Raw genomic sequence first — 26,635 nt, 5'->3', positions numbered from 1 at the left:
AGTGATAGTTGTTTCGTCGCCGTAGCCTGGAGCAATCGAAGAATCACTCTGGCCTTCCTGCTCAACTGGAATTTGATTGATGCAGACGCAGGACAAGCGCGACTCGTCGAAGTACGTATTGGGAGGGCACACGAAACGTGTCTGATAGCGTTTTCCGTTGATTGGAGCACTGCACGAATAGTACAAGGATCGGTTTCTTGGGACGGCGAATACCTATTTTAATTGGAATTGTAATAATTTAATAAATCTTGCGAAACATATATGTTTATGTAATTATAATAACATACCCCTGATTCTCTGCACGGCGGGTAAGGATCTGAGAATAGATACCAGTTATTATCTCTAACTGGTGCTGGTGCCCATGCGGAATCAGTACATTGTCCTTTCTGTTGATCGAATCCAGTCCATTCTGGGCAAGCCAGGATTGTCATGTAAAATTTGCCTTCATGTTTCACGCATTCTTTGTAGTAATCGGTTCTAAAAGAAAAAATAGATAACATATATATATAAATTGATATAATGGGTTTCATAAAATTTTAGATGTTCTGTAAAATTTGAAGAATTATTATAGTTATCATTTACCTTCCAGGTATGCTAAATTTGCCTTTAGCAGTACAATCGGGAGCATAGGCGGTACCACCAGATTCATCATAAACTAGGACACTGCACGTTGCCCTCACATCTTCCACGCAACGTCCTGGAAAAAATTAAAGGTTAGTGAGTTCAATTTTTATTATAACTCAGCTTTTATCAGTGGTAAATTTGGTGTATCCTGGTTCAAACATGTAAGAGAATTATATAACTTCTGTACTAAAATTTCCTGCACAATTCTCTAACACGTAATAACGTACCACTTGAGTACAACTTTCTAACGAACCTCATACTTACCATATGGTAATAATGGTTTTTTGAGAGTCTGGGGCTTCTTACATACAGGGTTGTGTTGGTTTACTGAATTAAAACCTCATACTCACCATATGGTAATAATGGTTGGGCGATACTGGGCTCAACTGGCCTTTTGTAAATTTTTACCATTTTGGGTTTCCTAAGAATCGGTCGCATTGTTCGTTTTGGTGACAACATTGGCATACATGGTTGTGTTGGTTTATTGAATTGTTGTGGCGGTGATTGTTTTATCAGGCCTGGATTTGAGGATGGAAAAAAGTTTCGTGTTTGGACATAGAAATGGAGAATGGAATTGAATACTTCGTTATTGTCAATTTTGGAATGACATTTTTATCGCGTTTTTCTTTTAATATTTTCCCGTATTACCAAATGTTTTAATGTCATATTTCGGGCTTGGCCAGAACTTGAGGTAATTAAAAAATTAAATTCAAAAGACAATTATATACCAACCTTTCTTGGCGTCAAACACTTCAGTTCCGGGACATTGCATGACAGCAACTCCGGCGTTTCCGGGGGCACAATAGTAGTAGTAATTGGGCGAATAGTCGTGAGGTCTTAGCCCAGATTGGCCGCCCTGGCAACGTCCTTTAGGGTCGAAGTAGATAATTTTACCATTTCCTGGTACGGCGGAGCAGACGCTGTCGGAGTTAGCCTAAATTGGAAAGAAACTTTTTGAATATTTTGGATATTACATCGAAAGATTGGATTTTTGTCAGAAGTATGTCTTACCTTGCTCGAATCATAGTAAGTGTTATTTGGGCACTTTTTGGGGTACAATCTTAAAATTCCGTAGTCGTCGTATTCGCATCTGCTGTACGAATTCCAACTTTCACCAGCTGTTGTTGATTTTTCAGAAGAACATGCAGGATAATAAGTGTCCTAGATGAAAATTGAGAATGTTGATATTGGACATATATTTGATTTTAATTTTCTTATCTAAAGTTAATGGGTACACAAATAGTCATAACTATGCAGTAAAAAAATAAACTTTCTATATATAGTTAGTGGCCTAAAAATATATATTTTGCCTATTAGCAAGTTACATAAGCATATATATGTTATATTGAAAATAAAGTTCTCAAGGGGGTTGTTCGTTTTTTTGTTCCTGCAAGGTATTTGTTTCTGTTTTTCTCGAAATGTATTTATCATAGAGACACGCGGTTTTTTAAACAAAATTTACAAAATCATAGAATATTTCGAAATTTTCTTCTTTTTTCTAAATACACCATGGTGTTCAAAGATGCTGACACATTAAAAAGGTATTATAATGAAAAAGAGAGCAGCTGGCATACAATAGCTCGCGGAGCAATGAAAAAAACGCTCTCAGAGGATCATACATATAGAGATATTTATATCTATAACTTCGTCAAAAAATAGATATTAAGATGATTTTTTTTTTAAAATAATTCCAAGGTTTTTAGCTTTCTATCAAAAAATCTCAAAATCGAAAACAAATAAATAAAAGCCGAACAACCCCCTTAAATAATTATAAAACGAAGTGGATGGTGCATTACAACATCAACAAAAAGTAATAATTAAAAAGTAATGAAAGTGAAAGAATTTTACTAATGTTTGCTTATTTACATTACATTTTTATGCAAAAAAATAAGTTTGAAAGTTCATAAATAAAATATTTTTTGTATTTATTACATACATGTGTTTGCATGCAATTTAGCATTGAATTAGGTAACATTGAACCCGACGGAAATTATGCGTAAACAATTTATTTACATGTTATTTAATTAAACAAACAAGCATTTTAAATATATATATATATATATATATATATATATATATATGTATATATTTGCTTATGCAGAAATTATGAGAAATGCTGTATCGCTTTTTTATAGATAATATTGTTTGAATAAGTAATTCTAATAAAATTCGTGACGATTCGAATTTTATTCTATCAACTATTAAACAATTATAAAAGATAACTTAAATTGTTATATACATTAGCACCATTAATGTAATTAGAAAGGAGGGACTATATTTTAAATACTATTTTATCTATTATTCTAATATTATATTTCAAACTAGGGAACAGGCGTAATATGCGGGAAATCGTGTTAACAAAATATTAATCAAATCCATCAATTTATTTGAAACTTTTAGTACCTCGTTGTTCTTTATTATAGCCTTAGTTTATGAATCAAAAAATTTTAATTAATTTTTCAACAATAATATCGTAATAATACTTATAGGTTTTTTTTAAAAAAGGAACCCAAAAAAATTGTTGCATCTGGAAATCTAAGAAATAGACTTTTCCCGGAAATTTCTAATAAAATTATTAAAAAATCGATAAAAAAGTCAATAATGTAATGAAAATGATATTTGCTTGTTAGTAGAGTTCTTTCTTAAAATTAATATTTTTATTGCATTATATAAATTTTTGGTTTAATTTGGAAATTATTAAAAATGAAATACCTTTACTATTTTTTTATACTAATTAAAAAATAATCTAGAAAATTGATTGTTTAGAATTTTTCTTTATATTACTATAGAAAATGATTCGTAAGGTGTTGAGAAAAAGAACTCTACCAACAACCGAAATGAGTATTGGTTTTAATGAAGAACTTTTTGCATTGAGAAATTTTAAGAAAAACTTTGCCTGAAAATTTAATAAAATAAAAATGAAAATTGCAGATGCAACAAGTTCTTTGTCAAAAGCAACACAATTTTTGAAAAATAATAATTATTATAATAATATAAAATCAAATCAAAAAAGGAATTATAAGGTTAAAAAATAGCTGTATATAACTTTACTAGGCGCAAAGGGAGCGTCCATTTATCAAGTGATCGATTTTTTAGGGATCTTTCCTGAAAAAATTGCTATTTTTTAATTTTGTTTTTGAAAATTTTTTGAATGACTCAAAAACTATTTAAGATATCGATTTAAAATTTTAGTATGTTATTTTTAAAGGTATAACCTATCGAAATATGAAAAACTTGAAAACTCGATTTTTTGAAAATTTCACACTAGTTGTGCCCCTTAAAAGCCTCACAAAATTATGGAGCCCAAATTTATATTGAAAGGGAAACCGGTTTGGACTCATTTGGAACGAAATCTAGATTAAACAGGAAACTGGATTGGACTCATTTTGAGTGATTGAAGACTGGGCGCAAATCTGTATTGAAAGGGAAACTGATTTTTTTTATTTATATATATATATATATATACATTATTTTCTTCAGACAGAGGTGCCTGGTATGAGAGATTATGAAAAACAGTTTTCATATTTTATATATACGGAATTGGGCTTCTTTGGAGTTACTGAAAAGAAATCTACTAGGTGCATATCTATTCATTTGGAGTAATTCTACTAGATGCAAATTTATATTAGAAGGGTAACTGAATTGCACCCATTTGGAAATGGAAAAACTCGAACAACCTACACTGGAGACAATTTCACTTTATTTGGAAAAAAAATTGCGATGGAGGAAACAGGACTAAAACCGAAAATTCTGCGATCAAGGGTGTGACTTCATACCATGAACCTGCCTTTCGACATACAAAATTTTTAAATATTAAATTAATTAACAGTACTCACATCTGTGTAATCTGGAATGACCCCCGAATTGGCCCTCGAGATGATCGCGCAAAGCGCAAGGGTTGTCACAAAGATCTTCATTTTCTAAAACACTTGTACACTTTTTACCACCAAGATCTTAAAGTTATTAAGATCTGGAGAATCCACTTGATATTTTTCCAATAATTTTTTCTTTTTTTTTTTTTTGAAGTGAACCCTTCCAGATCCACGTCGAAAGTGAGCGAAATTTTTTTCGTCGTCAATTTTACATATCGCCTTGTTATTATTAATATTATTGCCCTTGGTAAGAGTATACATGATAAAATTTTATATTAACATTATTCTTGTGTTATTTTCTTTGATTTGTTTAGAAGTGTAAACATTTTGTTTATTGTACGTGCGTTTCGTTCGATGAGACGACGGAGTGGTGTCCGCCGACATTGTCGATGTTGGAAAGTCGACATTGGAATTATTATCACTAACTAGTGGTGTTATATAGTATTTTACTTTGGGGCTTATTTTTCTTTGTTCTTTCATGTAGATGTTTTTTTTAGTCGAGATATATTCTTAACGATTTATTAGTATTTTTTAACTTCCCGTAGGGCAAGTTATAGTAATCGCAAAAAATCGAAAATGAAAATTTTTATATATTTTTTTATTATTTTTACATCATTGTCCTCGAAATGCAATTTTTGATTTATTCTGAAGTTCAAAGTTAGCAAAATAATTTTTATCAGAAACATAGTTCTTCGTCAAATATAAACTGATTGTAGAGTTTTTTTTCAAAACTGATAATTATTTATTATATTGATAAATTTAGTATGGTCATTGATACTTTGCAAATCAGATTATTATTTATATTTATATATCCATTATGATGTTTTGATAACAATTTACTAGTGATTTCTTAAGACTTTCATTATTAAATTCATTAATTTTTCATAAATTGTTACAGAATAAATTTAAAATATATATTTGTTTTTTAATTTCATACAAATATCATAATTTAATAACATTTTTAACTTCCCGTAGAGTAGTTATAGTAATGGGCCGAAAATCGGAAATAATTTTTTGCATTTCTCGACGTTTTGAAGGTTTCTGAACATTTTACTGGTATACCTCAGAAACTAAATGTATGTGTGTGTGTGTTTTGTATGTCCGCATTTTTTCGTCCACGTTTTCGGGCGCACGGATCAACCGATTTGAATGGTTTAAAAAATATTCGATTCCTATTGATAGGGAGATGTGCTGATTAGTTTTTGGCAAAGGCAGGTCCAGCCGTTACGGAGATATGGAGCAAAGAGTGCAGAAAATAGAAATCGAGTTTTTTGAGCGAACGGATCATCCGATATGATCCAAAAAACATTCAGTTCATAATGACGGGAAAAAGTGGTTATTAGTTTTTGACAAAGGTAGGCCCAGCGGTTTCGGAGATACAGAGCTAAATGTTAAAAAAATGGCAGTTTTTGAGAGAATTAAGCGTCCGATTTAAATGGCTCAAAGAACTTTCTGCTTGTTTCAACAAAATAATTGCTTTTAAGAAAAAATTTTGTTCCTATTTTTTTTCAGAAAATATTTTTGTAATTTTGGATTAAAAAATTCAATAAATTGCCCAGGCTAAACACAGTCTAAGCGCCACTCTGGTACAAATGTTCACGCAAGTGCGTTTAGACTGTTTATGTACTGGAGCACTTTTCCAATTTTGTGAAAACTATTGAAAAATTTGAAAATTCCGCAAAGCTAAGCACAGTATAAGTGAAAATGTCGCACAGAGTTATTTGCAAATGCGTTTAGACTGTGACTATACGGGAGCACTTTTTCAATTTTTTGTAAATTTTTTTGAAATTGAATTCTAAATGAAATGACGATTGTTAATGTTCTGGAGATAAATTGATTTATGATTTACATTTGATTTGCTCAGATATAACAAGATAGCACTATAATAATGAAAGTTACAGTATTTGTAACAATATATTTGAAAACGTTTAAAATTTCTCGAATATTTCACTACGGTACGGGAAGTTCCAGCAATTTTCCTTAAGGCACGATGCCATGCGCCCCACTAGTTATTTATAACATTGATTCTATTTTTACTCTGATTTATCCTGCAAAAATTTAGAAATAAAAGGCGTAAATAATAAGTTAGTATACTCGTAAAATTTTGTGTTCTAGATTTGAATTAGATAGAAGGAATTTTGTTGTGAACAAAGTTCTGATGTATCATGCAAATAAAATTGTTCATAGTATATTTTATAAGCTTAATATGTGTATATACTGATCCAATACTGGACCAATTTTCTTTCTAAGTTTTCACCCTCCTAACACAAACATCTATTTTGTGATAGTCATTTCAGTAGTTTAATCATTTTTGATAACCGTATAATAAATATTGTTCAGTTAATTTTTTTTAAAGCTGAAATTTTCTATTTATGTTACATGTCCTGTTATATAATTATACGTTTTGTTTTTCCTGATTCATAAAATTCTATTTCTGTCTATTTATATCAATTCGACGATTGTCTTTAGAATAATATTTATTTTTATTCAAAGTCGATGACGCAAATCGGGATGGTAAATAAACTTCAGAATGTAAATTTTTGCATGTAGTATCATTATAGGCATTTTATTATATGTAAGAAATTGAATAAATAAAAGTTAGTTAGTACGGAACCTTTAAGGGTGTCAATTGTAAAAATAAAAGTTTTTGGACCAATATTTTATTATACCTATCTGTGAGAGGTGTGCGTGAGTGTTGTTTATATAAATTGCTGAAAGTGTTTTTGTAAATGATGATCTTGTTTATATTGGGAAAGATTTTTGATTGAGTTGTAAAATATAAGATGTGGTGTACAAAGATTTGCCAAAGTGGTTTCCAAGTGGTACGAAAATTTGTGGGAGAATCGTTGGCAAAACGTTATCTAAAGCTTACATATTGAATTCAATATAGAAGCCGATGGTATTTACTTGAAAATTTTTATGTAAAATGGTAAATAAATAGAACAAAATTTATAAAAAGTGAAAGCAGTGATAAAATAGATTTAATACATTTTCTGTTTGATGAATTGATGGGAGGAAGGCTTTTCCAATTGAAATTATTTAAGGTTGGAAAAAATCGTAAATCGATTCAAAAATTATATAATTAACTTTCTGTAGAGTAAGTTATAGTTATCCCAAAAAAATAACAATGAAATTTTTTTATATACCTTTACGTTTTAGACGTTTATGATCATTTTAGCATACCTTAAAAAATAGATGTATGTGTGTGTGGGTGTGCGGATACAAAATTTCGTCGACGATTTCAGGAACACGGGTCAACCGATTTGAATAATTCAAAAAGCATTCGATTCCTATTATTAAGGATATGTGCTGATCTTTTTTTCGCAAAAGCAGGTCCAGCCGTTTCGGAGATACTAGGCAAAAAGTTTCAAAAATTGTATTTTAGTTTTTGAGAGTAAGGAACGTAAATAAAATGTATTATTTTATTTGCATTGAGAAATGAAGAACTGATTAAATTTTTGGGATGACAGGTCTAGCGGTTTCGGAGATCTAGTAAAAAATCTAGTTCTAATCTAAAATCTTTCGGAAATCTAGTTTACATGTCCCGTAACATTGTTTGTTCGTTAGAATGCGACTCGGCGCTTACGCGCTTCTATATTTTGTCTCTATTTAGCTAAGGCAACGCTATTGCTTTGAAAAATGCTGAAAAATAACTAAAACATTTCAAATAATAAAAGAAAATCTGTTTACTCTGAAATGTCAATTTTTTAGTTCTTCTTTTCAAAAATTTTAAAATTCTCAAAAATCAATTTTTTTCAATTTAAAAAAAAAATTAATCTTTTTTAAAATAAATAATTTTTGATACAGAAAGTTTCAGCAATTTGCCTTAAGGCACGATGCCATACACCACTAGTTTTAACTTCCCGTAAATTTTTAGCTTCGGATGGCCGATTTTTTCTGCTGACTTTGAAATTTTTAAAATTGTCCCAGCTGCTTTTGGTCAAAAATCGTCTTAACGGAGTTTAACTGTATTTAGTATATAAATACACTTGTTGATATGTATGTAATTGTGTTTGTACATATATTATATTTATTTTATTACTAGATATCCGCCAGACAACCGTTTCTCAGAAATACGTGTCGTTTTCGCATAAATAAGATTCGACAAATTTTTCAACATAAACAAAGTCTAACTGAAATTTATTTAATTGTTATTGTTTAAACAAAACGACATTAAACTATCATGCTATTACAGCATGTTGTACAAAGGACACTCGAATTATAAATCTCATTATTTTTCCATTATGGAAATGTGATTGTAATTCAAATTTTAGATAAATTACACGTAGAAATTCGGATAAATGAACCGAACATTTGTATGTCAATGGACGCAGTAGTAAAATACAAACATAATTGAATTTGAAGAATTTAAGAATTATAAGACTCGTTGAGTTTTCCTCTATAATTGGATAATATTTTTAATAGATAAGTTAGACCCTATAGGTCTGCTTATATTTTTGATTATTAAAAAAAAAAATTAGAAAATAATTATTAGATTTTTATAGTATTTCCAAAAAAAAGTTAAGTGGCGGTCTCTATAAAGAGCTGTAATAAAGTCAAAAGATATCTCATTGGAGAATACTTCTCAAATCCCAAATCAACTAAAAAAAAACATTGGTGTATAGCATCGTGCCTTAAGGCAAATTGCTGGAACTTCCTGTCCCGAAAATTGAAATTTGGAAAAAACATTTAAAATTTTTTGAAAACTGATAAAAAAAGATTTTCGAAGATTTTTAAATTCAAAAAAAAACAAAATAAATAAAAATTAAATTCAAAAATGTGATTTTTTTATATTTCGAATTTTTTATACTTTGAATTTTTCTGAAAGTTTTAAACTTTTTTCAAAGCAATCGTGCTGTGTGACTGGTTTAAAAGAAATATCAAAGCGCGTAAGCGCCGCATCGCACGCTTACGGATAAATATTGGTACTAAAACCATAAAAATGCAAAACAAAAATGTAAAGTTAAAAATTAATAACTACTTGCTTTATTATTAATGCATTTAGGATTCGTATAATTAGCTATATTATTTAAATAATAGAATTGGCAACTTGTTTAGATTTTATTGAATACAGCGTTATGAAATTTTCAGATTGTTCTTAAAATTTCCAAAGTTTATACAGAAATTGAAGTGATTAATATTCTTTAGTTTGATGTTTTATTTTCAAAATATTTAAATTATTCAATTGGATTTCATTTAACTTCTTTGAATTATTACTTTAAATTTTGGAATAAATAATGAATCGAAACGGTCAAAAATTAAATTTTTGTCAATAAAATTAGATTTACATTCTTGTTCTATTTTAACATGATTTCTTTTTATTTTATTCTAATTTGATATTCATTCGTATCTGGAATTTTCTGCCATTTTTCACCTATAAAACATGAATATGCTGACTAAGTCGAATACTGAATTACTGAATTTGCAAATGTTTGCTAATATTTACTAGTATTCTAGTTCAAGGTCTGTTAATTATTCGTATTAGTATTTAATAAATTACATAATTCGTACATGTGCATTCGATTTATTTAATTAAATAATTAATACAGGTCAAACGTTTGATAAAAATCACAAAAATTGGAACTGAAAACAAATTGTATCGTATGAAGGATTTTTAAGAATTTTGATGTGTCAACAAATATTTTTTGTAGTAATTTACTTTAAGAACTAAAAATTCCATATGTCTATTTTAAAACTAAATTTATTTAATATATTATAAAAATCTTACAAGACACATACACACACACATATTATAAAATTATATCTTAATTACATTAATTTACAACTAACCCAATAACTAATACCAAAACCAACCTAATTTAAATTAATAACTAATTGTTAATATGATAATATTTTTTAACATATATATTAGTATTTTTTGTTCAATATATTTATATCTGATGTGATTAGAACTTAGACTAGGAATTATAATTTAAGACTAAATAATATAAATATAAAATTATAAAAAATAATACTATTTACAACGAATTAAAATAAAAATTTATAAATTTATTTTAAAATGAAATTAGAAGTAACATATGATAATCAACTAAAATTTCTTTTGAAAATTAAAAATGTAATTACAAAAAAGTTAAGAATAAATAAATAAAGTTAAATCAAAGAAATGATAAATAGGCACTTAACAGTTCGAAAGACTAATTTATATAAATATAAAATTATAAGATATTATAAAAATTCTATTTAAAAATTTTATTTATAAAAGTTCTATTTACAAAGAATAAAAAATATAGAGTATAAGAAAATAATGAATCTTTTTTTTTAAATAAATTTTACAACAAATTAGACGCAAAATAAAATAATGAATTGCCAAACCTGTTTTTTAATTTAAATAACTAAAAATTAAATTTCAAAGCTTTCATTACAATTGAAGAAAAAATATAAAAATAAATATAGAATTTTTTTTTAACTCTGTGACATTTATAACATAAATATTTAATTGTTATTCTTAATTTTGCAATTATTTCGAGTTTAAAGGATGAAACAAATACTATTGACAAAAAGTAATAAATTGACTAAAAATATCTGAAAATATATATAATTATTAATAAATGAATTTAAAAATAATAATAAATTACTAATTAACTAATTGTCAATTTAATGAACTGATAAATTTATCGAAACATAAGTAAAGAGTTCCAAATTTAATAAAAACCGAAAAAATTGTCTTGCAATCGCCATGTTTTCAAAAATTATAATAAAAATAAAAAATTAACAATAAAAATTAATACTGTTTGTAATATGAAAATCACAAATTACTTGACGAGACTTATTTGGTACAAAAAATTACATTATGCCAACTCAAGCTTTACTTTAATTTTAATTTATTATTTATTCTTGGTATTTGTATGAAAAATACTTTTTATTTATGTACTATTTATCAATATGTATTCTGTTTCAAATAATTAATGTTTTCTCATAACATTTTTTTCAAAAATAACTGTTATTGCTGGTATAATTATTAAATTTATAGCACATAATCTAATTATTAGTAGAGTCACATTAATAATAATTTTATCTTATTTTTTGTTAGTAACTTAAATATATGACCATATCATTTTTAGTATCTGGGAAATATGTTTTATTTTTGCTGGGAGCCGAACGAAAGCTTGTTTTTGAGAGTTTAAAGTTTTTTAAACTTCCTGCTTCTAATCTAATCTAAAACATAATAGATTTCTGTGGATGGAATAAAAAGATATTAAAAAATAGCACTTGCAGTCTATAATATAAGCAAAAAAATGTACCGACAAAAGACTACTGAATTTTTTACCGTTGTTACCAAAATGTCGCAGTATAAGTCTCGTTCAGTCCCAAACATATTTGTAAACCAAATTTCTACCTAAACCTAAACCTAAAACTCACAAATTTCTTTTCCCTCTCATTTATGATCATCCAAACTCCTCAAACTCCTGGACCTCTCGAACAGCGAAGGGTCCGTATAAATGGGTTCGCTAGGGTCATCAAAGGACCCCGGTCTGGGCCCAGCATCACTTCCCAATTCCAAATTCGATCCTAGAAGTAACGCCCTCGAGTTGGAATTTTGCTCGGAGACTCCCAAAAGGCGGGATATGCCGATTGTCGAAATTCCCGGGATGCTGTGAGTGCTCGATGATGTGGGTTGGCTAGGCCTGTTAGAAGGGTCGATGGGTTGGGTTTGGAATATTGTCCTGGGGAGAAGTAATTGATGGTAGAATAATAATAGCTAAGGTCACTCCATACATTTAAAACTGGCAAATAATCTAGCCTTCTGGTAAATCAAACTCACCTTGGTGAAAATGGTTTTTGTAAACCTGGCGCAAACAAAGACAAGTTGCTGATGCCTGATCTCATCCTAGAGTTGTTGGTGTTGTTGTTGGGCGCAGAATTGGTACCCATTCGTGTGTTATAAGTATATTCAGTTGTCAAGTGATCACCGCGATTGGCCAAATAGTTTTTGGTCATTACTGTCCAGTAACGCCTAAAAAAGTTAAATGAGAATTTTACTCGCCCGCCAAGCATTTCTCAACAACAGATTCTTTTTCTAGATATTTAATCAAATACGGCTGTAAAGGCTAATTTTGTCGTCAGTCAAATTCTGGTAAAAACTGTTGTTCGAAGAAATAGCATTTCCTGATATAGTAAATATTAATTTATTTAAATATTAGTATAACAAGCTTTAATTTTGCAAAAAAAAATTTAGCACTTGTGCGAGAACAACAGTATTTAAAAATAGAAAAAAAATTACATAAGTGAATCTTATACAGTCGCGAGCAATTTAGATCTCTATATGTGAATATGTCGATTTTCAATACTAAAGTACGTTAGCTCAATAGTGGTGCAATGCTTAATATAGTTATAAAGGAGTATACGACTCAAATGGCGAATTACAATTGTTTTTGGATATGAAATAATACATATAGTCCTTTTGTCATTTTGGTGATAAAGAATAATATCTTTTGGAGAATCTTGTGTTTCACTTTTCAAGTTCAAAAAACGAAAATGTGAACAAATTTTAATTGTGATTCCATGTAAATGTTTTCTCCGCTATTTAACATGCAAAATAATACAGATTTAAAAAATGCATTTTTTCTGTAAACATCGAATTTTTTTTATAAATCTTATGCTAGCCCAGAGAAATTTTTGCTTTTGTAAAAAAAAACGCAAATCAAATTATGATAAATTCTTTTTTTAGAAGTTGGTATGTGCGCGAACAATTACACAGGTCCACAAAAGAAAAGTCGCTTGATAATAATTAATTCATTCAATTAAAGCAATGCCAAATTTTTTATTAAAGTTTTCAAGTAAAATTGTTTTCATTTTGTATTAATATTTATAATCACTCATAATATACACTCGTTATTATATAAAATATATACTTTGTTGAATTTTATATTCTTGTTCTTTTCTTGTGGCAATTTTGTAATTTTGTTGCAATTACTTCATTCCCGCGCTCTCGCTCAGTCAATATATCTTTTAACATAATTTTAGATCAGACTTTTATCAGAGTTTATGAAAAAGCTTCAATTTTATTAAAAAAAGGCAACTTATTTTTATGATGGCTTGTACGGCCGTAAAATTTTTTTCAAATTTTGTTCTTTGTTTTAATTTTTTTATGCGGAACGAAAACCACATACACTACAACTTCAAATTTTAATTATTTTATAACAGTCATTTTAGTAGTCTAATTATTTTTTATATAGTTCGGTCATCAATCAATTGACTGTTATCGCCTTTTTTGTGAACGTTTTTAATTGAAATTCAATCGAGATTTTTCTGAGCTTATAAAAAGCTTAAACTTATTCGCTCTTTCCGCTACAACATTTTGAAAATGGCAACGAAATGGTTACCTCCGATAAAACCAACTGATTTGCAAGCTTATCCTATTGTACAAATATTACTCGATGTGCATAAGAAGTTTTTGAGTGTCTCACAAAAGGAGCTATTTCAGTAAAAAAAAAATAGAAATTCAATTTTATAACCAGGAGACAAAACTGTTTTTGGAATATTTTTCAGAGTATAACATAATTACAATATGGATGTTAGTATTTTAGCGTTACAGTGGGTAAATTATCAATATAATAATATTTACACATTCAGAATTAGTCAGTCATTTCTTATACTAATGATTTTCTAAAAATATTATCTGTACCTAAATGTTCGTCGGGTTAGCTAGTATATATATAAATTACGTGCGGCCCGCCATGAAATTTGAAAATTTAAATTGGCCCGTGGGTTAAAAAGGTTGCTCGCCCTTGTTATAATTGTTTGATTTGATTGGTTTAAAACTACTAGTTTATTATTTCCTCACCTGTAAAAATAGGCTGAGGCTGTCGTGACACCCAACAGCAGTGTGAACAATACCCCAAGTGACGTCACTATGGCCTTGTATTCGGTGCCAGTGACGCAGACTTGGTTGGGATCCTGTAGGGTACTCGTGTAAATTGGTCCGGTTTCCCGATTGACCAAATTAGGGTCTTCTACTAAAGCCTGGGCCCTTCTGGCAGTCTGCTGCAACTCTTCGCGGGACTCAAACACCTGATGGAGGAAGATAAACGATGGTAAAAGATGCCAAAGTCATAATTTTAAATTTCATTAAACTGGATTACGATTTCTCACTTCTATCATTTCTCTAACTTGTTCCGGCATCTCGTGCTCGTCTTCGTTCTCCTCCTGGTCAGTCTTCAAGCCGTCACCAGAATCATCTTCTTTCGAAGATTTAGAATCTTTCTTGGTCAAATTCTGTTCACCACCTTCCGAAGTCACCAAGAAGCTTTGCTCGTCATCCAATGGACTGTCAACATCTTCATTGTCAAAGTCGGTGTCATTGGTGACATTGTAACCCGTGTCGGTGTCATTGTATGAGTTGAAAGTGACATTGCGACGTCTTCTGCGTTTTCCAAAGGATGGCTCGGAACGTCCTGCGTGCCCTGAGGAACAGTAGGCCTAGAAAGGACAGTAGGCAATTTAATAAAAATTTGGTTTTTATTTCATCAAGTTTTGCGAACTTGGACGATACTGCCATAGTATAGACAGCAAAAAATTTTGTGCTTCCCTAGTTAAACTTTTTAAAGAATTAGCTTTATATGACATTACTGAATTTTCTCAATTTGATTTCAATAACTATTTTCTTGCATAATCCATATCCTTTATCTATGTAGTCTGACCATTTGAATTTTGAGCTTGACTGGTGGTCAAATAGACTTTAATATGATGAACTTGATGATGAACATTGTATTTAAGGTTCGAATGCTTTTTTTCAGCTCTTTTTTTAGAAGCGAAATTTGTGCATCTACTATGATTATTATAAAATTACTGTCCTTTTATTATTAATTATGAATAAGCTTGACAAGAGCCTGAAATAATATCTATTATTAATGATTACGGCTTGCTTATAAATAAACTAGCTGTAAGTGGAATTCTGTCTTAAGGCAATTAGGGCATCGTGCCTTAAGGCAAATTGCTGGAACTTCCCGTACCAAAAATTATTATTTTTTTTTTAAAACGATTAACATTTTTGAAAAAAAATTAGTTGTAAAAAATAAGATTTTTGAGAAACTATAAATTGGACAAAAAATTAGTTTTTTTTGCAAAAAAAAAATTTTTTTTTTAAATTTTTTTTTTTTTTAAATTTTTTTTTTTTTTTTGAAAAATTTTTTTTTTTTTCTTTATTTTGACATATTGTGGAAGATCTGAACTTTTTTTTCAAAGCAATCGTACTGCTTTAACTACCTAGGGACAAAATATAAAGCGCGTAAGCGCCGCGTCGCTGTCTAACGCATAAGCATTGGTACGGAACCGATAGGAATGTTAACAAAATGTATACTTATTGTTAAAATCTCTATAAAATGTCTGATAATTTGATGTGCATATGTCTAATGATCATTTTTGACCGCCAAATGGCTCATTTTTTTACTTTTTCCTCTATATCTCCGAAACCGCTGGACCTACCTTCATGAAAGTTGTATCGATTCTTCATCTTGTCAATACAAATAAAATGTTTTTTGAATTATTAAAATCGGACGCTCCGTTCTCTTAAAAACTGAGTTACCGTTTTCGGAACTTTTTGCCCCGTATCTTCGGAACGGCTTGACCTGCCTTTGCCAAAAACTAATCAGCACGTCTCCTTATCAATACGGATCGAATGTTTTTTGAATTATTCAAATCGGTTGATCCGTGTTCCCGAAATCGTCGACGAAAATTTGTATCCGCACATACATACACACACATACATACATACACACACACACACACACATACATCCATTTTTTCTAAGGTATGCCAAAATGTTCAGAAACCTCTGAAACGTAAAGATATATAAAAATTTTCATTTTCGATTTTTTTGCGATTACTATAACTTGCCCTACGGGAAGTTAATAAATAAATAAATATATGCAGATAATGATAAAAAAAGACTCGAAGATACTAAAAACACGGACATGAAAATATACACCGAGTGGCTAACTGAAAATAAACTAACAATTAACAACGATAAAACAAAATACATATATTTCAAACATTGAAAAAATACCAAGAACACTAAACTAAATATTAAAGTAAATAATAGAGAAATAGAAGAAGTGGAAAGCATAAAATACTTAGGACTGATAATAAATGAAAAACTGACAAGGACACAACATATAAACAAAATAAAAAGAAAGATAGGAACATTAACAGGGGCATTGAAAAGGATCCACTCTTTCGGCAAAAGAAATAAAATACTAATTCTTAAAACGCAAATAATACCTATAATTTTATATGGAATAACAACATGGAGCCAAACAACTAAAGCTAACCTAAATGACATACAGAGAATGATGAACAAAGTCACAAAAATAGCATATAATTTTCCACATCTAACATCCACCAAATACTTACAGAGAGAAACAAATAATTATTCACTAAATAACATAATTAAAATAGAGATATGCAAACTAATACACAAAATGAAATTTAACCGAATTTAAACAAATGCAACAATAGACATAAATCAATATAAACATGAACACTACACTAGACAACACAGCAATTTTCACATTGAACACAATAGAAAGAAGTTGAGAGGAAATGTTATATTGAGCGCTAGTAAAATATAATGAATTGCGAAACGATATTAGGATAACCAATGATGACGATAAATTTAAAAGAAAAATAAAGAAATACTATAAGGAAATTGAAGACAAAGAAAAGACTGAAGGGTTATATAAAGATAGAGATATTTTAATTATAATACACGTTATATTATTGAAATAGTCAAATGAAATGTATATATTATATGAAAACTGTTTTTCATAATCTCTCATACCAGGCACCTCTGCCTGACTGAGATATGAAAATAATGTATATATATAAATAAATAAATATTTTTTTTTTAAACTTACTGGTTGGCAACCGTCTCTGCAAGTCCTAACAGTTGCCTCAAAAACTAAGAAGTTGGACTCTGGAATCTTGAAGGCGTTGAATCTTGCTTCCAAAGAGTCACCATCTCGCAATCTGTCCAGCTCAGGGAATACAAAGTTGTCCACCGGACATCTATTTGGACAAAAACGGGCGAATGAGTTTCATTATTCTTAGAATTTGATGTTGTTAGTTAACTTACCCATATCTGTCGATCAATTGGACGGATCTTCCACTGTAGGGGTCCCTGGCGACAACATTAGTGGCGAAGATGTCTGTTACGTAACCGTAGCCATCCTGGGGTTCCAGGCGGAATGTCAAGGGGTCTCCGACGGCAATTGTCGTCGTCGGTCGTCCATGGTAAAGGATCATCAGACGCACTTTGGAACTCAAAGAATTTTCAGCTGGGAGGTACTCTATCGGGATGGGACTACCAGATCTGAAAGTAAAAATATTGATAGAATTTTGAGCATACGACAAAATGTGATTTTGTAATTACCCCGCTCCAATATATCCTGAAGTGACTACAGCCTCACCAGGACCTCTGAATAAGCACGTCAAATTAAATCGTTTGTCTTTGCCAGTTTGTACGTTGTCACTGAATTGCACGACTACTATATTCGTCATGGTGTCACCATACTAGAAATAAAAAAATCATTAAAATGTTTTATAATATGAAACAAGTACTAATTATATTGGTGTAGTGGATAAGAACGTGAACTAGCAACTTGTCTAACTGGATATCAAGGAATATGTTAATAGATTTTCACTTGAGGTTATATAATCTAAATAATTTGTATAATATATAATTCTGTTATAATTTTAATTTTTACTAATCAACATGGATTCATGCTTGCCCGTTCTACGATAACAAATTTAATCTGTATTAAACAATATATAGCTGAGAATCTTGACACTAATGGACAAGTTGATGTTATTTACACTGACTTCAGTAAAGCTTCTGACGAAATTGATCATAGCATTCTTGTGACTAAATTATCTAAGATTGGTCTCAATTCTTCACTTATTTATTTTTTAAGAGCTATCTTCATAATCGTAAACAATTTGTCTATCTTAATGGATTCTTGAGCAACATTGAAAATATCAGTTTAGGTGTACCTCAGGAATCCATTCTTGGTCCACTACTGTTTATTATTTTTATTAATGACGTATCTGATATTATTAGCTGTCCACATTTATTATTTGCAGATGATCTCAAACTATATCTCAAAAAAAAATCTATTGATGACTGCTTATTTTTACAGTTATCTTTCAATTATCCTACTCCTAAATCTAATTTTCTCTTAAATTCGCCTATTTTACTTATGTCCTCTAACTTTAATTTAATTAATAATAAAACAGATATTCACAACACTTCACCTAATTAAATAATCTCCATCTGCACAAGTTAACCTTTTTATTTTCTTTTTAAATATCTCATTATTTTATCTTATTCTGTATATAAATAATATTGTTACATTCTGCATTATATCTAATTTTATGTTAAGCATTTACTATATATTGTAATTTTGTATATATTTTAATTGTTATTCATTCTCTTGGAAGAAATCTGTGGGCTATATATTTAAATAAATAAACAAATCATTTACACATGAGTGGTCGACCGCTGGGTTGCCCACTCGAGTCAAACACTGGATTATGATTTACAACAGCTTACAATAAATAAATTCTATTCTGATTTTATTCTTACTCTCAGTGTTCCACAATCAGGATAGCCCTGAGCTCCGGAGACCCTCAAAACGTTGACGGTTCCTCCGTCGCCCCTAAAGAAGCACCTGTCGTAATGGCCGTGAGTGTATATTCTTCCGTAGAACCCTTGAGGAGTTCGGAGGGTAAACTCCATACCATCTTCGGTACATGTCTGACTCACTAAAATAATATAAATTATATAACAACTAATAGTGGTGAATGATATTTGGAATCTTAAGTTTTATGTATAAATATACTAGCTGACCCGGTAGACGTTGTATCTAGTGTTATATCGAGTACTGAGTAAATATCGATACTTTGTGGCCGATTGTGAGTGCTTTTGCTATCGATTTTTTAGCTCGATCTATTTGCCAATATCGATCTTTTTCGTCGATAGTACTCAAAAAGAATCGACAGCGTAATCTATGAACACACTCATCGGCTAACTATTAAACCACTCATTGCCAAATGCAAAGCAATAGTCTCTCTAAAGGTGGTCATAATTGTTCAATAAAATGATCCCGAAGGGTCATTAGTCTCAGAATTTATTGCTCAATAACCCAAAATGAATATGTCCACACTAATAACTAAAGATGTTTATTTATTATGTACTCTTGTGTAAAATGAGATGGCTTTTTAAAGTAGCTTAAATGTTTTATAAAAACATATTCAAGAATCGAATGATGATTATTTCAAATAATAATACTCACCAATTTCAATACATTAGTATTTTGCATTTATTATATTTCGATTCTTTTTTACGCAAAATACTAATATATTGAAATGGATGAGTATTATTATTCGAAATAATATATTTCGATTCTTTTTTTACGTAAAATTCTCATGTATTGAAATTTTTGAATATCAACATGCAAACATATGGGTTTGAGTTTCTCGGAATCATTTAAAACTTTAAATCCCATCGCTCCGAAAGGATGTTTCTCTACAAGGTCGAAATATTATCTTGACCGTCATTAAACTGAATGTTTATTGCTTTCCAAAGAGCTTCATATTGCACTTTTATGTAAACATGTAACGGCTTTTTAAAGTTGCATGCTCTCTAAAAATATTCATATAAAAATATTCAACAATTATAAAATATTATTTTACTTAAAAATATTATTATTGTACTTAAAAAGTATTGCTTTTTGAATTATAGTATCAGACTATTATTAGGTTGTCAAATATCTCCCTTCCGCTTTTTTGCTCTTGGTTTATAATACAAAAAGGCGGAAGGGAGATATTTGACAACCTTACATATTGTTTTTGTCAAAAATACTCGACTATTATAACTTATCTTTTTTTTTTTAAAAAAAATATAGAATTTGAAATCAGTATTGAAAAATTACTGTTAAAATTTTACAATATTGAAAATGATTCTGATTTATAGAATTCATTCTAATATTGTGATATGATATTTAATGAGTTTCAGATCTTTCTTGCACTTATGTTTGATTTTTATGAAAAGTACTCAAAATTCGATATTGAGTACTATCGATACTTTCGCCACGATATTTTTTTGGCATCGATATTTTGATTAGATACTTTTTAAAGTACTCAATATCGATCTTTTCCTCGATACTTCTAACACTAGTTATATCTATTATTATTACCGTCCAAACAGTCTCCGTCTCCGCCCCGTCCGTCAGAGCCGAAGGTCCTCTCGTAAAATTCGAAGCCTCCGTTCTGCGCCCCGTAGTCGAATCTGTCGGAGCCGCCTCCGTTACGTTCGCCACCGATCGGGGGGCCTGCTCCTGGGGCGTCTCTGGAGTCTCGGTCGCTCAATTCGCAGTTTTCTTTGCTCTGAGAGGACGAATCGAGGCGCGAGTCTCGCCGGTCGTAGGGCGACACGCTCAGGGAAACTGGGCCGTCCCTGGGATAGTAAAAATATTGATGTAGTAATTAATTGTCATTTAAGGGTAAATACTCAAATTTATATTATTTATTTATTTTACCTGTAATTAAAGGATCTGCAAATGAATTCTTGTGCTTCGATGCACTCCCTCTGACAGGCCGCTAGTGTGGTCACGGTCAAAAATCGTCTGATGTAAGGACGACGCATTCGTTGTCTCGTACCCACCTGGTATAGTAGAGAAATATTCATTTTTTAATGATTAAACATATCTTATCAAATTCTAGCCGTACTTGCGTAAAAAAGTTTTTTATAACTTACCGTAGGGTAAGTTATTGTAATCGTCCAAAAATCGAAATTGAAAATTTTAGCATATCTTCACGTTTTGAGGAGCACAACTAGTGTAACCGTGTAAAAAAAGGTAATTTTTAGGAATTTATAATAAAAAACTACTTTATCAATCAATTCAAAATTTCAGGAACATATTTATGAATATTTTAAGAATACATAGTAAAATTTTTGAAGAAAAAAATTAAATATTTTTTAAGTTATCGTCGCTCTCCAACGGCGCGACAAAAAAAGGCCCTTCACTGCTGCAGTGATTCCGGCCTTCTACGTGGATGAAATTTAAAAAAAAATCTTGTTAAACTAGATAATATTGTCTGTAAAATGAACTACGATAAAGAAAAATAATCAAAAATTGACAAAATGGCGGCGTTTTTTGAAAAAAAGTCGAATTTTACCCAAAATCCGATCAAAAAATCGATAGTTTATTTTACGGAGAACTATATAGAACATGTAAAAAAATTCGATAGTGATCGGATCATTTGTTTTTGAGTAATCACTGTAGCAAATTCGAAAAATGCTGTTTCGAGAAAAACGCGTTTAAAGATAAAATGATCATTATACTATATACTATATACGAGGTGTGTTCAAAAAGTACCCGGAATTACTAATAATTAAATTTCGCGGGTCTGGAGTGTCTGATTGTCAAAATATTTTTTATATTGTGTTGGTATACATGCCCCTAAAGTATGATGAAATTTTCAGCTATATTCACTGTTTACTTTGTCTGTGGTAGTCGCTAAGGTTCGACGTGTTTTTCTGAGCTCGGCGATTTTTACAATGGAAGAATTGAAAAGTCAAAGAATTTGTATTAAATTTTGCGTAAAAAATGAAATAAAGTGTTGCAAAGTGCAAAAATTCACCAGATATGGCTCCGTGTGACTTTTTCCTATTCCCAAAGTTGAAGAGACCCATGAAAGGACGGCGGTTTTCCTCGATTGAAGAAAATCGCTGAGAGTGCTCAAGGACATATCAAAAAGTGAATATCAAGGGTGCTTCGAAAATTGGAAAAAACGCTGGCATAAATGTATTATATCTGGGGGGGACTACTTTGAAGGGGACCACATTAATGTAGACGAATAAATAAATATTTTTTTGAAAAAAACGAAAATTCCGGGTACTTTTTGAACAGACCTCGTATATACTCTTTTAATGGCTGTAACTCAAAAACTATAATTATAAAATATCGATTTAAAATTGTGTTTCTGAACATTTCGGCATACCTCAGAAAATAATTGATGTGTGTGTATGTATGGATACAATTTTTTGTCTACTTTTCTGGGCGCACGGATAAACCGATTTGAATGGTTCAAAAAGCATTCGATTCCTATTGATGGTGCGATGTGCTGATAAGTTTTTGGCAAAGGCAGGTCTACCCATTTCAGAGATACGAAGAAAACAGTGCAGAAAATATTAATCGAGTTTTTGAGAGAACGGAGTATCCGATTTAAATGATCAAAAAACATTCAATTTGTAATAATTGGGAGAAGTGGTGATTAGATTTTGGCAAAGGCAGGTCTAACTGTTTCGTAGATACCGAGCTAAATGTATTAAGCATCCGATTTGAATGATTTAACAAATTTTCTGCTTGTATTGACGAAACTGTTTCTGGAAAAAAATTTTTTTGAATATCGAAAATAATTCAGATTTTCAAAATTTTAATTTGGTACGGGAAATTCTAGCAATTTGCCTCAAGGCACGATGCCATGCACCACTAGTTCACATTTTTCATTTTTATTTTAAGTAATTTTCATTTGTTTCGCATCAGCTTTGTCTATAAACAATATAATAATAAAACCTTTTTTAGGAATAAAAAACTATCAATGTTATTAACTATAATAAAACCCTATAATTATCACTGAGGTAATAAATAGTCAAAACATATTAAAATATTTAGTGTTGAATAAAGATAAGATTTATAACGTATAAGATAAAGGAATGTATATAACATTACTTAAATATTTAGAATTTTGATTTTTTTTTGAATATATTTCAATTGAAACCCGAATTTATGATAATTAGGGGTAAGATTAGTTTTTTAAAATATTAAAAATATAATTCGAATTCGAGATATTGTTTTAAGACATGAGATATAAAATTTATAAAAGTTGTTATAAATAATGGTACATACATTTTGTTCATAATATTTAGCCTTTGATAATTAAATGTGGGTGCATTTTTTATTATATTTAATTTTTTTATTAACCTGTTTGAAATTATCTCCATCATCGCACCTGGACATGAAGGGTCTGGCGGGGCCTAAGCCCCCAAAACCATCGCCCCCGTAGGGTCCTAGGGTATTGTCGAAACCGTTACCGAAACTTCCTAAAAATAATTGTAATTTAATTAATACTTGCATTTATTACTAAAACATTTTGTACAACATGCTGAGTTTGAAAATTTTAACATGTGTTGCTCATATCAGCAATTTTGCTTAAACTAAAATTGTTGTAACATTTATATTATTGCAAATCGTTGAAATTAGTTATAAAAAATTGCTAATGAAATTTTGCCTACATTATTAATAGATTTAATATTTGAAATTTTGTATTGTTTACAAATTATATGAAAAAAGTGTATGTTATTATTTATTTAATTTTACTATCTCAATATAACACTTCAACTTCTTCTTTTGCTGAAAAAAAGTGTCAAAAATAATACACATGTGAAATAAAACATGTTTTGAGTCTTTTTCAATAAAAAATGTATTTTCAGTTCAAATTTTACAATACACAAATACATATCAATATAAATATTTTTTTGTTTAAAAAAATAATACATTTTTTATCAAATTCATGTTTTATCTCACACGATATATTATTTAGTTTTCCTAAATCTAATCTAAATATTTGACTGATGAATAATTAAAAAAATAAGTACTGTAAAATTAGTAAAACCTAAAGTTTAAAGTGGCATATTATGCAGTAAATCGTATTAACGGGCTTTATTGAAAATTAATAATAAAAAGTCTTACGGATTTTATTATATTATTACTTCAGTCAAAAAAATCGTAATATTTTTATGAAATTTGATTTTGCAAACCTGATTTACTAATTGTAAGTTTATAAAATATAATAATGAGTATAATATTAATTCTTTAATGAGGTTTAGCTCGGATTTGAAATTAACTAATATGAGATCTTAAAAAAATTTCTTTATTTGGCGTGTTATAAAATAAATAAATATTGAATAAAATTAGTTGTTTTAGCTTTCGAAAGAGCTTTTTTAAAATTAGTATTTTTTTATATTAAACTACTCTGAGTAGTCTTAATTCGCACGCCTATTTAATAGGCCAAAAATATTTACTCTTACTAAAAATATTATTTAAAAACTATCTAGCATTTGCTACTGTTATTATTAATTGATATTTGACTAATATTTTGCTAACTAATGAGAACAAAGCTAATAAGCTAGGAATTAAATTGACTATAATGATAATTTGTTTTTAATAATTTTTTTTTTCAAACTAATTTTTACGTCAATTAACATAACATTTTATATAATTTATTTATTCAGAGCATTATTTATGCACAAAAAAAGGTTTTATTATTGGATAGAATGTATGTATTATCCTAAATGCTAGAAAAATGTTGTGCTTTATTTAATAATATATTGATAAAGTAAAAAATATACTTCTGATTTTATCCAAAAATTAGGATCGAACTCTATTTAAGGGGGTATTCTAGTGTAGAAATTCAAAAAATTCGTTCTTTCTATTTCATATTTTCAAAGTTTAACTATCTAAGAATATGGGTACGAGAAGGTTTTTGAAAATTTGAATTATTTTCGGAGATACAGGCATTTTACTGACTCGCTCTCCATACTGGTTTGGCTTCACGCAAAACTTTAAATGCGTTTTTCTCAGAAAAGACTTTTTCAATACTTTTTTGACACGATTTCTCGAGTTTTAATCGACCGATTCACTTGAAATGTTTAGAGTGTTTTGTTTAGAAACCTATCTATAGCCCGAACTAGGATTATCCCCAAATTCCAATTTTTACTATTTTTAAAAATTGGAGAGACAAAAAAAACAGTAAAAAAGACACTTTTTTTCAAACAATCGCCAATTTGTAAAAAAAAACATTTTTTTTACTCATCGCTAGTTTCGGGCGATTGCGATTGTAGATTAATAATATTTTTATTTTTTGCATTTCCGATGGCTAGGAGGGCTGAAATCATGTCAAGACTGAGGTGCCAATTTTTTGAGACCACCTATTTCATCAGCTGTCAGTTTTTACAATTTTCAACTTTTTTATTTTTTTATTTTTGTTTTGTATTTTTATAATATTAGGTTGTCAAATATCTCCCTTCCGCTTTTTTGCTCTTGGTTTAATACAAAAAGGCGGAAGGGAGATATTTGACAACCTATTATTATTAATAAACAAGTGGTAAAAAAATGAATAGTAAAAACATTCATTGCTTTTTTTACGGCACTTTAAAAATGGTCTAAAATTCATCGCTCTATACTAGAATACTCCCTTAAATAATGTATATTTAAATAATATATTCAAATAAAATATATATCGGACCAAACGTGTACCTGATAATATATTGAAAATGATAGTTTTAAATTTCAAAATAATGAAAATATTTTTTCTCAATAACTCCTAAAAATATTGATTAAATAATAGCATTCACAGGATCTTTTTAGTATCATTTTAACTAAAGTCAGATACTGTATAAAGAATATTAGTGCCACAATTTTGAACGATAATTTGATTTCAGCGCAAAATCTAAATTAGGGGCCGTTCAAGTATTACGTAAGCACTATAGGGGGCAGGGGGTTGTTGATTTGCTTATTTTGGGTTGACATGGGGGGCAGGAGATGATTACGTCATAGGTAGTATTTTTATTTTTTTACATTGATTGCAAAATGTTTACGTAAGCATGGAGGTAGGGGGTAAGAGCTTTGCTTACTTTTGCTGACATAGGGGATGCGCGGGGGGGGGGGGGGGTAAATAATTGTAATAAATCTGCTTACGTAATAGTTGAACGATCCCTTATTATCATTTTTGAGTTATTTACAAAGATTTGTGATAATCCGGCCTGTTATCCATATTACCGAATGAGAATATAAACCTGTCCTCACCTCCGCCGTATCGGTCTGAACCGTAACCGTTTCCATACCGGTCAGGTCCGTACCGATCTGTACCGTAACCGTTTCCTCCAAACCGGTCTCCTCCGGAGTAGCCGAACCGATCCGGAGCCAAACCTCCGGAACCTACGCGATCCGGGCCGTAACCGTAACCGAAGCGACCTAGGGGGGAAAATAATTGATATATAATAATTAGGGTTTATACAAAAACCGACATTTTGCAAAACCGGTTTTCTAATTTAAAAT

The 26,635-nt window shown here is 29.8% G+C and overlaps 1 protein-coding gene across 1 annotated transcript in view; it reads right to left on the bottom strand.

The window, feature by feature from the left end:
- Window positions 1-11,892: 11,892 nt before the first annotated feature.
- LOC113386389 overlaps window positions 11,893-26,635 on the bottom strand; it is a 29,222-nt gene continuing 14,479 nt past the window's right edge. Inside the window, exons 15-26 of the mRNA XM_026624170.1 lie at window positions 26,357-26,551; window positions 23,501-23,619; window positions 21,053-21,177; window positions 20,711-20,970; window positions 19,099-19,277; window positions 17,887-18,026; window positions 17,590-17,826; window positions 17,372-17,522; window positions 14,610-14,936; window positions 14,302-14,528; window positions 12,280-12,471; window positions 11,893-12,181 (exon numbers count right to left, since the gene is read on the bottom strand). Coding sequence (XP_026479955.1) covers window positions 11,893-12,181; window positions 12,280-12,471; window positions 14,302-14,528; window positions 14,610-14,936; window positions 17,372-17,522; window positions 17,590-17,826; window positions 17,887-18,026; window positions 19,099-19,277; window positions 20,711-20,970; window positions 21,053-21,177; window positions 23,501-23,619; window positions 26,357-26,551 — 2,441 coding nt within the window. The remainder of the gene's footprint in view (window positions 12,182-12,279; window positions 12,472-14,301; window positions 14,529-14,609; window positions 14,937-17,371; window positions 17,523-17,589; window positions 17,827-17,886; window positions 18,027-19,098; window positions 19,278-20,710; window positions 20,971-21,052; window positions 21,178-23,500; window positions 23,620-26,356; window positions 26,552-26,635) is intronic.

The sequence above is a fragment of the Ctenocephalides felis genome, unplaced genomic scaffold (assembly GCF_003426905.1).
Source record: "Ctenocephalides felis isolate EL2017-DRISC unplaced genomic scaffold, ASM342690v1 CF-g0.4_SCAFFOLD_03571, whole genome shotgun sequence".
NCBI classification, from domain to species: Eukaryota; Metazoa; Arthropoda; class Insecta; order Siphonaptera; family Pulicidae; genus Ctenocephalides; species Ctenocephalides felis.
This window is presented reverse-complemented; position numbering and strand designations above follow the sequence as displayed.